The following is a 17,745-nucleotide window of genomic DNA, read 5'->3' as shown; positions in this document are numbered from 1 at the left end:
GGTGTTGCAATCAAGACAGTGAACACTATGATTTACTGTCCCTGATTGGCACCCAAGTGTGTGTAGTGTGTATGTGTAGCTAGAAAGATGCTGCCTGTGAGCGAGTATGTACTTGAAATGGGCAGCACTTGGGGAGGCTCCTCTGAGTAGGAATGTCAGGCATTTCATGGTGAGAGGAGCTAGGGCTGCAGCCCTGGCCTAAACCCCCATCCTTCTCCACCCTGTAGAGGGTGTCAGGAACAGCTGGGGGTCATTTTCATCTTAGATTAAGAACATGTTGTGGTCTAACAGTCCTGGAAATTTTATAGGGGAGAGTTGCACAATCTTGGCGCCAAAATAGCCCTGAAAGATCTACCACCGCAAGAGGACAGTGTTCGATAGTTGGAGAGCCAGAGTTTGTGTGTAGAGTAGGGCTGCAATACTGTACTACTCTGGGACATGGCCATTTAGTGCTTTCAACATGGTTAACACATTACAGTGGATCAGGAACATACTGTACACAAACATGAATATACTAGAGTTTGTTGTGATACTTACGTTAACTTTGAAGGATTGGACGGTGTTGTCCAAGAGAAGTATGTTGCAGACCACCTCCGTGTGCTGGCTGTCGCGTGCCAGCTCCGACGCCCGGACATTGTAAGATCTGCCAGCAGGCAACCGGAAGCGTGCGGTCATTACGGTCCAACCAGGGTCTGCAACAGAAACAGAGAGAGAGACTAAGGAAGTGGACATTGACAACCTGGCCAATGCACAGATTACTGTAGAGTTGACAGGTACACTTATCTTGTCAAGTCGGTCTGGCAACACTCATACAGAATGACAGTTCTGAAATGCATTCTTTTGGGAATGAGTTAGAGGGCCGCAAAGTCTATCATACAGTACTACTGACATCAGCACTACGCTAACAAGCCTTCACACGCAGAGGGGGCAACAAGTGCTCCATCTGACAAGAATTAAAATGAATAGGGAGTACAGCAGTCTACATGCTGAGTATAACTCCATGTGAACTCCGACAGAATTGCACCTCTAGGGATCGGCTACACTGCAGCAACGGAGGTCAAGGCACCTTCATTTAAACCTGATGGATCCATATGGAAGGCTTTTCCTTGCCTTTGAGTGGTTGTCACAAAATATCAGGAGGCATCACCGATGATGAATTTGAATGGGAGGAGATTGCCTGTGTGTGCAGAAGTGCTGAGTTGAACAGACATAGCAGGGGACCCCAGGGACCAAATCAAGTGTGCCGTGGAGAGTCACGAGAGCACTTGTTCCACGAACATACGTTGCCTGCTGCCCTAATGTACTTAGTATTTCTGGGAATGTAAAATCTCCTATAAGGGGGTACCAGCTCTCCCGGATTAATACCACATTGTCCATCTCTTTCTACAACTCCCAGATATGTCTTTAACCTGTCATATAGAGGTTCTGGGTATTGTCTGATGGGTAGTTGATGAATAACTAAGTCGCTATGGATAAGAGAGCCTGCTAAAATGACAAATGCTAAATGAATGTCTTCAGGCGTATGCTAATGCAGTGATGGCAAAAGTGCTCTTAGGACAGGAGATACAGTACTTGGAAAATATTATCTTAGTGTTTAAGAAAGGCCCTGGGGGGCGATTACTAACAGCTCACTAGTCACGCATACGGTATGGGAAGAGGAATCTGATAAGATGCACATGTATAATAATAAATAAAATTAAGAATACCTTTCAAACATCACATCTTCAATATCTCCCAGAGTCAAGTTGAATCATGTTCACTGTAGTTGACATCAAACGAGCAGTGTCAGCAATGTGAAAACATGTCATCTCTAACTGGCAGACTCCCAGGCATGCAGCGGCTGTGTTTGCCCTCACAACCCTGGTGTCATACATGTGGGGCTCTACATCGAGTGGATGGAGCGGGTACGCCGGGCAGCGATGAGGTGAAGTCATGAGGAAGCGCCTTCACCGCAGCTCAGTGACACACAGCTGCGAGCTGTTCCCTTCAGCCTCTCAGCTAGGCTGTGGAGACTAAGACAACCATGAGCCAAAAAGCTGTTTGTTGTTTTTTTATCATTCCAACGTACGCAAAGGTTACCAGCTGTAATAAGAGAGTAAAACTACTCACGATGACAATATAAAAACTGTATACCAAATACATCACACTTCTCACAAACTATTTCAGTTCTAAATCAAAAGCAGTGTGTGTGTATATAATAATAGCGTAATTAGTCTCCACATCCCATCCCAATGAGAGGAGAACAAAGCCAGTGAGTTAGCGATCCAGCAGGTCGGCTGGCCGCTCAGCCGGGATCACTCCGCAAGAATGCTTCCATTATTGCTTCCTCCAGTCAGCAGAGCTTCCGAACACTGGGCCTGGGCTGACGTGTGTGTGTGTGTGTCAAGCCTAATGACCCCAGTGGGCTCCTCCGATGCTCTCGGCTTATAACAAACAGACGTCCAAGCAGCTCCCGTCTCTGTCCCCATCTTCCCAAACCTCCACCGGCCAAAACCCTCTCCACAGTTACACCCATTGGAAAGGTACAGTATGTGTCCTCACAACAAATACTCAGGTTGCGTCCCAAATGGCAACCCTTTCCCTTTATAGTGGACTACTTTTGAACAGAGGCCTGTGGGCTTTGGTCAAAAGTAGTGCACTATATAGGAAATTGGTTACCATTTGGGATGCATCCCAAAGCTTAGGTCAGTCACAATGCAGACCAGAGGATAGTAGAAAAGCGAAGAGGAATCTGAAGATATCCTTTCCTCCCTGCTACAGTAACGTGTAGTAGTATACTGTACACTGTTCGCCAAAATTGGGTCAATTACAGATGTAGAGACTTGCGTTTCATCTTCATGTGGGGTGATCGAAAGACAGTTGGAGAGTGGTGTTAGAAGAGAATTCCTGCCAAGATCGCCAGCTATGTGACAACTCAAGGATGACAATACAATTAAGAATTGAGGCTTGTTTGAGAAAACAGCATGGGACTACCCTCCCTTGGTTGAGTAGAAGAAAAAAACAACACTACAGGTTTGCTGTACTAGTATCTAGGACATCACAGAGAATGGGCTCACAGACAACAGAGTGGGAAGAATGCTTGTTTCATAGAAAGGGTGTTCAGGGGTTGTAGGTTGCATTTGACCATTGACTTTCTGGATAGCCAGACACCACCTATTATGTTGGATGCCTGGGGTAAAACCATACAATGTTAGTAGGGAAATGCCACTGTTTGTAGCTATGAGGACAATATCCATACCCTCACTCTACCACAAGCTTCCCTGGACTCCTGGTGACACACACTTCCACTGGCCGCATAGTGAATAAATTATCCTTGACTGATGAATATCACTTAAGGTCTGTTCCCATGTCCAATCCATAGGTTAGGCCTATTCTATAGGCTGGTGTAAAACAACCACATTCAACACAACAGCAACACCAAACTGGAGAGCACTGTTACGCCTCATTTCATTTCAGCAAAAAGGACAACACTACAAATCCTAGTCCCAGGATAGCCATATTTATGATGAAGGTAAGCAGTTTGTTTTCTGGTCATTGTTTTTGGAGGACATTCAACACTGTTGCACTATTGACCTTAAACATATTGAGTTGGTGTCATTATTTTACCAAACACCTTGCAATGGAAACAAATATCCCAGCTGGCATTTGTAACAGGACACCAGCAACTGAAAAAAAACACTTCTAAAATGTTTTATTTATGCAATCAGAATAAGATCAGTGAAGGCATTGTGACAGCACATAAGCTACAATGAATCCATTTCTGACTTAGTGAGCAGGTACTTTGTGTCCCGGACTGCTATCATCTCAGACCTTCATAAAAATATACATTTTTACAATCACACGAATAGCACAGAGTTGTGTCGTGCTCTCCCAGTCTCCACTCCTCCCATTGTGGATAAATGTTTGGTTTGTTTATGTTACTCTTTTAGAATAAATTCAGCCCATCACTCCCAAGCAAGGCCATTATGCAAATCATCAACTCCTCGAAGTAGGGCTGTGACAAATGTAAAATGTTTAACAGATGTGTTTTGTTGCATTTAAATGATTAAAAAAAATACATGTGAATTCACAGTGCAGATATTTTCCTGCGTATAACCCCTAGGTGGCAATGCAATTCCATCTACCGCAGCTGGCTACCAAACGGCGCTCACCTTACTGCTGTCCCCCACCCACTCAGCAACTATGGTAATTAATGCTGTTTTTTGATTCTCTGCTGAGTACTGCGGGCAGCTTGCATGGTGCCGCAGAATTCTATGGCACGTTATTTGAGTGTGAACCACTGGTAACATTAATGCTAGTTAGTGCTAGTTTGACCACCAGAGGGCATCTTTGAGAAGCATTTGATAGCCTTCAATAGTGGCTGTACTAGAGAATGCGGGCATGCAGAAGCCCGGGGTTCAATTCCCCGACGGGGAGGAAGGAGTAGGCTGTCCTTGTAAATAAGAATTTGTTCTTAACTGACTTGCCTAGTTAAATAAAGATCACACTAAGGGTATCTAGAGGCGAAAGAAACGCACACCAATTTTGGCTAGAGGAGTGGAACACTTTAAAAATTAAAGGAGAGCCGCCCGCTCTAGGAGCTCAGAGGCAATCATTTAATAACCAACGTTGACAGACTAGCGGTCTTCATCAGGGTATATATGAGCATAACATTTCTACACCCTAATTTTCTAATTCTAGTCTAATACACAAATGGAAATTAAGTGAAAATAAAAACCTCATTGATTTATCAAGGCCAGTCCCCATGCTTGTCTCAGAGAAGCACGAAACGATGCTAAAATAGTTATAGGATTTGAAGCAAATGCCTACTGCTGCTCACTTCAATATGCTCTTTAAATAAGACCTACACCACTATTAACAGCATTACTCAACACTAGAGAGACTCGTGTCACCTATGGTAGGCCTACAGTATATTGAAAAATATGAAGTGACTCTCCGCCAATAATTACATTTTGAGGATATTTCTGTAATTCAGTGATATTTATTCCCATTGTAATTCGTTATGGATCCATAGCTAAATAAATGTAGACTATTTTTATCATTATTCTATTAATGAAAGCATAAAGAACCCATTATTTGTTAAATTCTTTAGTTTGACTAAGAACAGAACAGAGGGAACGTTTCCCTAGTCAGCGCCATTATTAGTGCAACGCCCATTAAAAAGTGTTGCCAGTGTGGGGTTCCACTCCCTTCCATGGGCCAAGTCTGTCTTCTGTGCCGGCTCTGCGGCCAATCCCGTGCCCCCTGTCCTCGTGCCTTGAACCTCAAGGTCTGGTCTGGAGCAATGAGGTTGTGACACAGGGTACCGTACAAAACCACAAATCCCGCGGCGTAAGCTCGCAACTTTTAAAAGGAGGAACCACTATGCAGGGATCGCGTTAACGCAGAATTCTGTGTTTTTCCATTTGGGGGAGAGAAAAATATAAAACTCATAAGAAAATGCTTCTTATTGTCATTTCCACTTGACATCAGACTCATGTTTGGCTTCAGTTGCACTCCTCCACTCAGGATGAGAATTCACAGAAGGGCATTCTATCAGCAGACAGTGCTCGGACTGATCTGTAGCATTTCTCCGGTACTTCTCTTCTCAGTGTAGCTTACTTTTCTCCATTAGGTAACTTCAAGCAAAACATCATAGAATGTAGCAAGCTACTTATCCTAACCAGAAATAAAGATCTTGCTTCTTCATTTGAAGATCATTTACTTGTCGCTGCTAGCCAAATACCGTTGCACTTCATTTTTACCAAATGACATGAAGTTATTTTCTGCAGACTATGTTGCACTAAAAAAGTTGGCTATTTTCTGTGAAGGACAACTATAGTTGCACACCCCTGATTACTCTACTGAAGCAAAGAAAACACTTGACTTTAAATATAAAACTCAAGTTTAAAAAGCAGATTCTCATGGTCCACTTAAACATTTCAGAACTCTAACGCGACCCGTATACAACAGCTTGTTCATAGACGTCCAACAATCTTAACACCACGTATCGGGTTTTTGAGAGCTCATGCGTTGTACTTGCAGAGTACAACTTCTCCATCCAGGCAGTCACTGTTGTTCGACATGGGACACGGCATCTTGTAGTCTGGTTCTAGATATGCCATCAGCGCGCATTGAAGCCGACATCCTCCACCATTGACAATGGCTGCAAATCAACCGCAATCATTTCTAAAATCAGGTGGCATTTCATCAGTACGTCCCTTAACGCACTTTCGCGTGAAAAGCCTGTCTAGCGTCTGTTGCGGGCCTGTGCACGCTGCCAGCAACAGTTTGGGTCTCACGGTGCCTCCCTTTCAGATGGTTAAGCATCACCTGTACTGCCACTAACTCAATTTCACCAAGCAAAGTTTTCATTTCATCACATTCTCATTTAAAGTATTGCCATACAGGACTTTCACTGCTGTCGTATGTCTCACCCTGCCATTTTTCCAACAGTTAATGACGATGTGTGGAGCGCTGTGGCAAATCATTTGAAAGATGCATATCTCCTCCTAAGAAAGTTAAAGCATTGTTGCGTTAGGTATTTGTACAATTTGTATCGTTCCATTTATGATGGGGACCTGTTAGTGGTAGTTTTGCGATAAAAACTACAACTGTTTTTCCACAGTGCAGTTAACATGGATTTTCTTCACAATGTTGAAGATACCAATTTCGTTGAAACACTTAAAACATTCACACCCCTACCTCAGATAAACACTTAGAAAATAAGTTGTATCTCAACTGTATTTCAGGTCGCTCTCTAAGGAGTGGTGTCTGAGGTTTGTTGCCTGATGGAGGTCTACTGCTTGTATTGGAAAAACTTGATTTCCTACGTTTCTGTAGTAATACATGTTTCTGGTGTTCACTGGAACCTGTGTGAGAGTCAGTGGCTAGCTTACAGCTGAGTGGCCAGTAGCCCACAGGAGGGAGGCTAGGGGATAGTGTATAGGGGAGAGAACAGGGGAGCGGAAGGTGCAGTTTACAACTTAGGGTTTTACGCAAGAGAACTCCATTCCTTTCCAAGAACATCAGCTTTAACGTATTCTGAGCACACAAACATTGCTCAAAGGTCAGTTAGCTGAGCCCAGCGGCGGCCATGGCGTTGTCGCACTGCCCGGCCAGCCTCAACCCCCATGACCTTTACAGGCCTGCTTCCTGGGGTTGAGCTGTCAAATTAATGCACACAGGATTGTACACTTTTCTCCTCTGGCCAAAACAACTTTGATCCCCACCCGTTTAAATTTCCAGACGCTTTCAGGGCTCCGGCTGTGAAGGTTTTTAAGACTGGTGTGTTTGCCGGTATGGGGAAAAATTTGCTTTGCCATCAGCTCAGTCCAGAGTTAATTGAAAGCACACTGCACTTCTGTTAAGCTACTGTATGAACTGTGCAGCTGTCAAAGCATGAGCATGCTGGGCATTTCAAAAGGTTTACATTAACTTGTAAATTGATTCAAATAAGGTTGAGGATGAATATGTGAAGCCTTTGCCCCTTTACATTGATATGTGTTACAGTTGGAGCCATCAATATCCCATGATCATAAAAGTGTGTTGAAATGATGTTAACATCAGGAAGTCTATGAATCTCAGCTGAGACTGAGTGACACCAGACTTATTTCCTCAACTTAAAGCATTAGGACGGTCAGTGTCCTCATGAGGTCTTATGACATGACTGACTGTTGTGACCTCTGCCTGGGATCATGGCTCTACTTCACACACACACCACAGGCTTGAGAAACACACACGGCTTGTCTATTTTTAACCAGCTCACTAGCAAAACAAGACTAAGAATGCATTCGCTAGTAATAGTTGGTAAACATGTACACCTTCACAAAACATTCATTATTCTACACCGACTTAACTATAAAATGGGACAGCAAGATGCTAGTCCTGGGCCGAGTTCATCATTTTAACAGCATACTGCAGTAACTATTCAACGGTCATTGTAATCGTGCACTGCAACTAAATCTGCTACATATTGTGGTACAGAACGGCCAAGGCTACAGTCTATTACAGGTTCTTGGTCAATTAAAAATACAGTATGATTAATTTATTAAAACCACTAAATTTCCAAGTGCGGCATGATTAACAGATCAGTCATCCCGTGATGTGAGTCAAAGTGGAAACTGGTTACACATCATTCAGGAGGAGCAGTTCAAAACAGGAGACACTTAGTCTCTTTCCCATCACACTAGACTCAGGACTTCCAGAAAGAGAAACAGAAACATACATTTGATTAAAGCAGCACATTCCCCTGATTTCTTTGGTGCTTACATTAGCAGGTTTAAATGTTAGGGGGTCGTGTTCTGAACACGCTGCGAATTTCCACCCACATCCACCTCGACCTTGCACATTCCTGCCTGGCAGCTGTCGCAGTGGGGAGGCCAGGTGCACCATGGAGTAGACCCCCTGCTGCTCCTGCAACGCGTTGACGGTTAACACTGCAGCCAACTAAAGCCAAGGCAGCATGCCTCACGCCTGGCCTGATAGGCAGCTAACAGCCGGGCAGCTCACAGTCCGCTAGCTCCAGAGGAGAGGTGTGGCAGCAGGCAGAGGGAACAAGCCAGGGAGTTCCAGGGAAATCAATAGGCTGTAAGTGAATCAGCCTCTTCATTAGAGGAGCTGTAAAAGGCCCCAGGAGGTGCTCAGGCTGCTGGAGGTAGCTACTAGTTAAGTCTGGCCGATGCATTGCTTTGATTTGGACAAAAACATCCTCTGTGGGCTCCATGACTGCCAGGTTCTAAAATTGAGAGAATCCTGGGAGGTGTGGGTAGAGTGAATTACTGACACACAACTGACCCTCTGTTCTTCAGGCTGTGTTTCTAAGAACACGGTCAAAGCATGTGTCAGTAAGTCCTAACTCACAACCAGACATTGAATTGTCTTGGAAAATGGTATAGACTTCAGTCAGCCAGGGGTCGCATTAATGCAGGATTCTGCATTTTTCATGCAGAAAAGATAAAACCGCAGACAAATATCTTGCTGCGTTTTGTAAACACATCTAAAATGCTTCTTACTGTACAATTTGCTTGGTGTCGGTCAGGGTTCACTCCAAATCATGAATGTAAAAGGACTAATTTCGTGCTTCAGTTGCACTTCTCCAATCAGATGCAATAGCCCATCGTTGCTGGTCATTAGATCACCAGACAGCGCTCTGACTGGTGTAGGCTACTTTTTTCCAGTACTTTCCTCCAGTGTAGTTTTTCCTCCGGTAGCAAGTTCAAATGCCAGATTAACTTCAAGCAAAACATTAGGAAATGTAGCTGGCTACAAACTTTCAATGTAAAACACAGGTGAAATAGTTTACAGATTTTCTGGCCGTCTGCATTTTGAAAATGTAGATTTCTGAAAGCTAATGCAACCCCTGAGTGTTAGAATACTATTGGGCTATTGGCATGTGGACAGGAGCTGACCAGCAACTGCTGTCAGTCAATTGGGTGCATGTCGGTCAGTTGTGACATGCTTATTTCCTAGAATCACAGTAGGTGGTGGATCAGAGGTGGAGATGATCCTCGAGAAGGGAAATGCCAATATTATTAAAAGGAAACTGCCCACAATTTTGATTCTGCCTAATCCTTCTATCACATTCAGATGTGCCATTAGCTTTTAATTGAAGATTAACAATACTCTGCCCAGTCCTTTTGCTAATTATGCTCTGACCCATGGAGAGAGAAGAGGGGAAATTAAAAACGGGCACATAAGTGGAAGGACAGTCAAGTTAATGGTTTCAGTGTGGAGTCCCCTCTCTGCCTCAGAGGAAATGGAGAGTCACAGAACAGACAAACATTCTGAGAAACCACACAGGCCAACTTGAATCTTTTTCCATTATAAAAAGGGGCCTTTTTCTGCCTCGCTACATCTAAAACCGTCAACTGAGTACACACGCAAACAAACACACACAACAGTTGCTCATAGTAGCATAAAAATTAATTGTCTTGTACGCACATGTTCACCTTGGAGATGGAGTGCCTTTAGCATGTTCTTATTGTAATTGTACTGTAGGCAACAACAATGCTTTCAGGGTGTCATACAAAAAAAACACTGTACACACACGTGAGTGAGTGGGCCGAGAATATGATCTAATAGACTCAGTAGCACATTTTGCTGATGACTGCTGTGACCTTCTGATATAATGTAGGAATGGCAGGTCCCCAAGCTCCTGCTTGGCGGCCCTGCCACTGAGCTACTCCACCATTTCCCCTCAAAATGATATAACAAAATCACTGATTAATCTGACCGTCAACATTTGCTAAATAAAAACTGGTATGGGGGGGCCTGGCTATCCACTTCCTCAAACAATTTGCAGAGGAAATAAAATCTTGCTTTCTAAATGATGATTAAAAACAAATGCTTCTTAGAATTTCTGCTCAGCTTCAGTCACAGTTCGCTCCAAATCACAAATGTAAAAATAAAAATGTTGTGCTTCAGTTGCACTTCACTCAAAATATATCTTTGCTCTCATCCTGACCAATCAAAATATAGTATTCACCAACAGGCATGATCAGCAGACAGTGCTCTGACTGATGTGTACTTCTCTCTGGTGTCGTTTCTCTGGCAGCAACTTAAAATGCCAGATAAACTTCAAGCAGAACATTAGAAATAGTTGTCAGCTACATTTCCTATGATAAACATGAGAAATCATTTGATGTAAATTAAGCCATTTTTCGACCGAATGTGTTGCATTCATTAATTGTGTGAAGAAAAATAGTTGCAAGCCCTTTATCACTCTATTGGGGCCATTCCACCTGAAAAAGCCCAAGAAAGAGGATTGACACCCACCATCTTAGATTGTTCTGAAATCATATGCGTGACCCGATTTAGCAAACTAGGTGTACGTTGCAAGTCACGACTTCACAGGAGAGCAGTTACTGTAAAAGAAAATGTAATGATCAAAATGCGCTTTTTGGCAGAAATGCCTTCTCTAACATGTACATGCCTTAATAACAAACTTGTATGTCATCTGTAAATACGAATAAAATAGTTAAAATTACGAGCCTAGTTGGTTTAGCCACAGAAAGACATCAACCTTCCCGCTAGCCATGATTGGCTGAGATAATGAGATGGGCTGAACATGCCGAGAGATGAGTTTGGATTGGTCTGCTGTGTAGAATCTTGTGTCTATAAAATGAGCTGGTCGTTATGCTTAGATAATCTTTTCTACTGTAGTTCTCAAAATATATAACGTTAGCCATGGAGAAGTGCAAATATGCTGCTACTGCTCTCAATAACATTGCTGCCCTGAATTTATCAGGAGCTATCGACAAAGGTCAGTGGGGAGAAAGTTAGACTACTTTCTGTAGGACGATTGTATCATGCGGACTATGAAAATGTAATTTAAAAAAGGCTGCAGTCAACCGTGAAGCTTTCATCCATGTATACAGGTAAGAATCTAACAACAGTTTCAGATATTATAAGTTTAATTTTGTCAGAAAGTTGTTTCCATTGCAAGTTAAAGTTTGCTGTTAGATAGCCAGTTGGAGATTGATGGCTGGCTTGCTAGCTAACATTGAATCTATTTGCTTAACTTTAGCTAGCTATGACAATCGGTTTGTATTGCTAGTAACGTTACTTTTAGATTGGGATTTTATTTCATTTTTTAGCTAGCTAACGTTACATGTCTAAACAAAAGACCAAATTAAAGCATGCTGTTAGCTAGCTAACGTCAGTGGAGCTTAGATGGCAGGCTTGCTAGCTAACATTTAACTTACATGTATGAAGCGTGTGTAACGTTCGTGATGTTCACTCAGAATGCCATTTCGCATTTCTAGTTATAGCCTAACATGGAACCCATTTGGTTAACTTTAGCTAGCTATGACAATCAGTTTGTATTGCTAGTTAAAGCTTGCTGTTAGCTAGCCAGTGGACATGAGACGGCTGGCTAGCTAGCTAACATTGTGTACGAACTGTGTAGTGATATTCTCAGAATGCCATTTTGCATCTATTGTATAATAACGCTCAAATATATGTATCCAGAATTGGTCTTTCGGCATCAGTAGATCACGCCTGAATCAACTCCACCAGTCATACAAGGAGAATGGTCTAATCATGCCTCCCATCAAAAAGAGAGCTTGCCCAAGCAAGCACAGGTTATAACTGAAGCATGAGGACTCAACTAGGCAGAGGATAACTCAATAGTATTACCAGGACGCCTACCAGGACAAACACTTTGGTGGAAAGCTGCTGCCATCCCATGTGACAAAAGCAGCAGTGTGGCGTCTCAACAAGGAATCGATGACAACACTTGGTATGTGGACTGGTATTGGGCCTGGCGGACCATGCATAAGCTCCACTAGTCTGTACCTTCACGATCACAGGCCACATCAAATTTGCCCACGACTGGAAATTTGGCTCCAGAGTGGGGGAGCGGTCTAAGGCACAGCATCTCAGTGCATGAGGCATTGCTACAGTCCCTGGTTCGATTCCAGGCTGTATCACATCGGGCCGTGATTGGGAGTCCCATAGGGTGGCGAACACATTTGGCCCAGCATCGTTTGGGTTTGGCAGGGATAGGCCATCATTGTAAATAAGAATGTTCTTAACAGACTTGCCTGCTTGGAGTTTGCCAAAAGGCACCTAAAGGACTCTCAGACCATGAGAAACAAGACTGAACTCTTTGGCCTAAATGCCAGGCACCACATCTGGAGGAAAGCTGGCATCATACCTACAGTGAAGCATAGTGGTGGCAGCATCATGCTGTGGGGATGTTTTTCAGCAGCAGGGACTAGGAGACAAGTCAAGATCGAGGCAAAGATGAACAGAGAAAAGTACAAAAGAGATCCTTGATGAAAATCTGCTCCAGAGCGCTCAGGACCTCAGACTTGGGCGTAGGTTCACCTTCCAACAGGACAACAACTAAGCACACAGCCAAGACAAAGCAGGAGTGGCTTCGGGACAAGTCTCTGAATGTCCTTGATTGGCCCAGCCAGAGCCCAGACTTGAACCTGATCGAACATCTCCGGAGAACTGAAAATAGGTGTGCAGTGACAATCCCCCTCCAACCTGAGATCTTGAGAGGATCTGCAGAAAAGAAAGGGAATAACTTCCCAAACATGTGTGCCAAGCTTGTAGTGTCATCGCCAAGAATGTTGTAATTGCAGCCGAAGGTGATTCAACAAAGTACTGAGTAAAGTGTATGAATACTTATGTAAATGTGACATTTCATTATTTATTTTGAAGAAAAAAAATGCCTAAAAACCTGTTTTTGCTTTGTCATTGTGGGGTATTGTGTGCAGATTGAGTTTTTTTTTCAAATGCATTTTAGAATAAGGCTTTAACGTAACAAAATGTGGAAAGTCTAGGGGTCTGAATACTTTCTGAATGCACTGGAACATTCTAGTGGTTGCAAGAATTTTGTATGATCATTTAAATTGAAAAATGACAGTTGAAGTCAGAAGTTGACATACACCTTAGCCAAATACATTTAAACTCAGTTTCACAATTCCTGACATGTCATCCTCGTAAAAAGGTCAGTTAGGATCCCCACTATGTTAAGAATGTGAAACGTCAGAATAACAGTAGAAATAATTCTCTCACCTATTATTTCTTTCACCACATTCCCAGTGGGTCAGAAGTTTACATACACTCAATTAGTATTTGGTAGTATTGCCTTTAAATGGTTTAACTTGTGTCAAACGTTTTGGGTAGCCTTCCACAAGCTTCCCACAATAAGTTGGGTGAATTTTGGCCCATTCCTCCTGACAGAGCTGGTGTGACAGTCTGGTTTGTAGGCCTCCTTGCTCACACACGCTTTTTCAGTTCACCCCACACATTTTCTATAGGATTGAGGTCAGGGCTTTGTGATGGCCACTCCAATACCTTGACTTTGTGGCAAAATGGCTTAAGTACAACAATTTTGGAAGTATGCTTGGGGGTCATTGTCCATTTGGAAGACCCATTTGCAACCAAGCTTTAAGTCCCTGGCTGATGTCTTGAGATGTTCCTTCATAAAATTCATAAAATGTGTGTTTCATCAGAGCAGAGGGCATTTCTCCAAAAAGCACGATCTTTGTCTTGTTTACGTGTTGCTGTGCGTTTCGTTGCCAACCTTACTTTACTACATGACAACTTTAAGGTTTACTTTTTAATTACCGTTTATAATTTTCCCTCACTCAACTTTTTCACTCCGGACGCTTTATCTGGACATGGTTCCTCAGAACCTTCAACAGCCGAAGCTAAGTAGTAACATTAACATGATGCCTTCTAATTGCAGTCGCTGTACTCATAATATACAGGAGCACGATCGCCTTACAGCGAGGATAGCTGTGCTGCAAGCCCAGCTTTATACGCAATCATTAGGCAAGGGTCATTTCAGTGTAGCATCTGTGTAGCATACTGGTGGCATCTGTGCCACCAGTAAGTACAGATAATAACAGATAATAACGTTAGTATCAATCCCCTTGCACGGTCCCCGCAGCCAAACAAATTTCTCATGGCTTCTGGAGGGAAATGCTGTAGGAATGCTCAACCTGTGTCGCTCATTCAGCCGACAGAAACTTTACCCCGGTTTTCCCCATTAAGCAGCGAGTCGGAGTATGAGGCCAAGCCTTCTAGTCTCTACTCATCTCTTCAGTGGGTCATATGATTGAGTGTAGTCTGGCCCAGGAGTGTGAAGGTGAACGGAAAGGCTCTGGAGCAATGAACCGTCCTTGCTGTCTCTGCCTGGCCGGTCCCTCTCTTTCCACTGGGATTCTCTGCCTCTAACCCTATTACAAGGGCTGAGTCACTGGCTTACTAGGGCTCTTTCATAGCGTCCCTAGGAGGGGTGCATCACTTGAGTGGGTTGAATCACTGATGTGATCTTCCTGTCTCACTTCAAAGGCAGTTATAGTCAATGAACTAATCACTGATCATAATCTTGATGTGCTTGGCCTGACTGAAACATGGCTTAAGCCTGATGAATTTAGTGTGTTAAATGAGGCCTCACCTCCTGGTTACACCAGTGACCATATTCCCCGTGCATTCCGCAAAGGCGGGGGTGTTGCAAACATTTGCGATAGCAAATTTCAATTTACACACCAAAAAAAAAAAAGACTCGTATTTTGAGCTTCAAGTCCTGAAATCTATGCAGCCTACTCAATCACTTTTTATAGCTACTGTTTACAGGCCTCCTGGGCCATATACAGCATTCCTCATTGAGTTCCCTGAATTCCTTTCGGACCTTGTATTCATAGAAGATAATATTCTCATTTTTGGTGATTTTAATATTCACATGGAAAAGTCAACAGACCCACTCCAAAAGGATTTCGGAGTCTCTGGGCCTACTCGCTGTCACAGTCATACACTGGACCTAGTTTTGTCGTATGGAATAAATGTTGTGGATCTTAATGTTTTTCCTCATAATCCTGGACTATCGGACCACCATTTTATTATGTTTGCAATTGCATCAAATAATCTGCTCAGACCCCAACCAAGGAGCATCAAAAGTCATGCTATAAATTCTCAGACAAACACAAAGATTCCTTGATGCCCTTCCAGACTCATCCTGCCTACCAAAGGACATCAGAGGACAAAAATCAGTTAACCTCGAGTGTAGGGGGCAGTAATTTAGATGTTTGTATGAAAAACATAACCAAATGAAACTGCCTATTTCTCAGGCCCAGAAACTAGAATATGCATATAATTGTCAGATCAGGATAGAAAACACTAAAAGTTTCCAAATATACTCACAGACAATATTTTGACATAACAGAACTGATATTGCAGGCGAAAACCTGAGGAAAATCCAACGAGGAAGTGCTGTTTCTCCTGAAATCTCTCGGTTCCATTGCATGCCTCCCTACATTTAAAGGGATATCAACCAGATTCCCTTTCCTATGGCTTCCACATGGTGTGAGCAGTCTTTAGACAGTTTCAGGCTTTTATTCCAAAAAATGAGCGAGAAAGATCACATCGCGTCATTGGATGGCTGGGTGCCAGCAGAGTTTTGCATGCGTGAGCAGCTTGGAGCAGACATTTTCTCTCTCACTCCTATTGAAAAAAATTACGGCCCCGTTGAAATATTATTGATTATTTATTCTAAAAAAACAACCTGAGGATTGATGAAAAAAAAACATTTGACATGTTTCTACGAACTTTAAGGATACTATTTGGAATTTGTCTGCCCCGTCGTGACCGCTCGAGCCTGTGGATTTCTGAACATAACGCGCCAACCAAATGGAGGTTTTTGGATTTTAAAATAATCTTTATTGAACAAAAGGATCATTTGTGTAACTGGGAGTCTCGTGAGTGCAAACATCCTTAGATCATCAAAAGGTAAGCGATTCATTTTATTGCTTTTCTGACTTGTGTCCAATGTACTTTGCTGCTAGCTGTTTGTAATGTTTTGTCTGCTGAGAGAGATGTCCTAACATAAGCGCTTGGATAGCTTTCGCCGAAAAGATTTTTGGAAATCTGAAACGCCAGGTGGATTAACAAGCTAAGCTGTGTTTTGCTATATTGCACTTGTGATTCCAAAAAATAAATATTTTTAGTAATTTAATTTGAATTTGGCACTCTGCAATTCAGCGGATGTTGATGAAAATGATCCCGCTAAAGAGAGGTGCGCCAAGAAGTTAACCAACTAACTGAGGAACTCAATTTAACCTTGCGCAATACCCTAGATGCAGTTGCACCCATAAAAACAAAAAACATTTGTCATAAGAAACTAGCTCCCTGGTATACAGAAAATACCCGAGCTCTGAAGCAAGCTTCTAGAAAATTGGAACGGAAATGGCACCACACTAAACTGGAAGTCTTCCGACTAGCTTGGAAAGACCGTACCAGGCAGTATCGAAGAGCCCTCACTGCTGCTCGATCATCCTATTTCTACACCTTAATTGAGGAAAATAAGAACAATCCAAAATTAATTATTGATACTTTTACAAAGCTAACTTAAAAGCAGCATTTCCCAAGTGAGGATGGCTTTCACTTCAGCAGTAATAAATTCATGAACTTCATTGAGGAAAAGAGCATGATCAATAGAAAGCAAATTACAGACTCCTCTTTAAATCTGCGTATTCCTCCTAAGCTCAGTTGTCCTGAGTCTGCACAACTCTGCCAGGACCTAGGATAGAGAGAGACACTCAAGTGTTTTAGTACTACATCTCTTGAGACATTAATGAAAATAATCGTGGCATCTAAACCGTCAAGCTGCATACTGGACCCTATTCCAACTAAACTACTGAAAGAGCTGCTTCCTGTGCTTTCGCCCTCCTATGTTGAACAAAATAAACAGCTCTCTATCCACCGGATGTGTATCAAACTCACTAAAAGTGGCAGTAATAAAGCCTCTTGAAAAAGCCTAACCTTGACCCAGAAAATATTTAAAAAACGAATTGGCCTATATTGAATCTTCCATTCCTCTCAAAAATATTAGAAAAAGCTGTTGCGCAGCAACTCACTGCCTTCCTGCAGACAAACAATGTATACGAAATGCTTCAGTCTGGTTTTAGACCCCATCATAGCACCGAGACTGCACTTGTGAAGGTGGTAAATTACAGTGCCTTGCGAAAGTATTCGGCCCCCTTGAACTTTGCGACCTTTTGCCACATTTCAGGCTTCAAACATAAAGATATAAAACGGTATTTTTGTGAAGAATCAACAACAAGTGGGACACAATCATGAAGTGGAACGACATTTATTGGATATTTCAAACTTTTTTAACAAATCAAAAACTGAAAAATTGGGCGTGCAAAATTATTCAGCCCCTTTACTTTCAGTGCAGCAAACTCTCTCCAGAATATTTTTTTTATTATCAATTAGTATCTTTGAGTTAAACCCTAATATTTGCTG

The 17,745-nt window shown here is 42.6% G+C and overlaps 1 protein-coding gene across 3 annotated transcripts in view; it reads right to left on the bottom strand.

Annotated features, from left to right (window-relative positions):
• Positions 1-17,745, bottom strand: part of LOC109867540 (tyrosine-protein phosphatase non-receptor type 4) — a 97,120-nt gene that overhangs the window by 64,030 nt on the left and 15,345 nt on the right. For all 3 annotated transcript variants that reach the window (XM_020456751.2, XM_031796267.1, XM_020456769.2), the window contains exon 2: positions 538-692. In XM_020456751.2, the coding sequence (XP_020312340.1) occupies positions 538-675 (138 nt within the window). In that variant the 5' untranslated portion in view covers positions 676-692. The remainder of the gene's footprint in view (positions 1-537; positions 693-17,745) is intronic.

Source organism: Oncorhynchus kisutch, linkage group LG2, assembly GCF_002021735.2.
Source record: "Oncorhynchus kisutch isolate 150728-3 linkage group LG2, Okis_V2, whole genome shotgun sequence".
Classification (NCBI taxonomy): Eukaryota; Metazoa; Chordata; class Actinopteri; order Salmoniformes; family Salmonidae; genus Oncorhynchus; species Oncorhynchus kisutch.
Note: the sequence above shows the minus strand (reverse complement) of the source record. Positions and strands in the feature narration are given on the sequence as shown.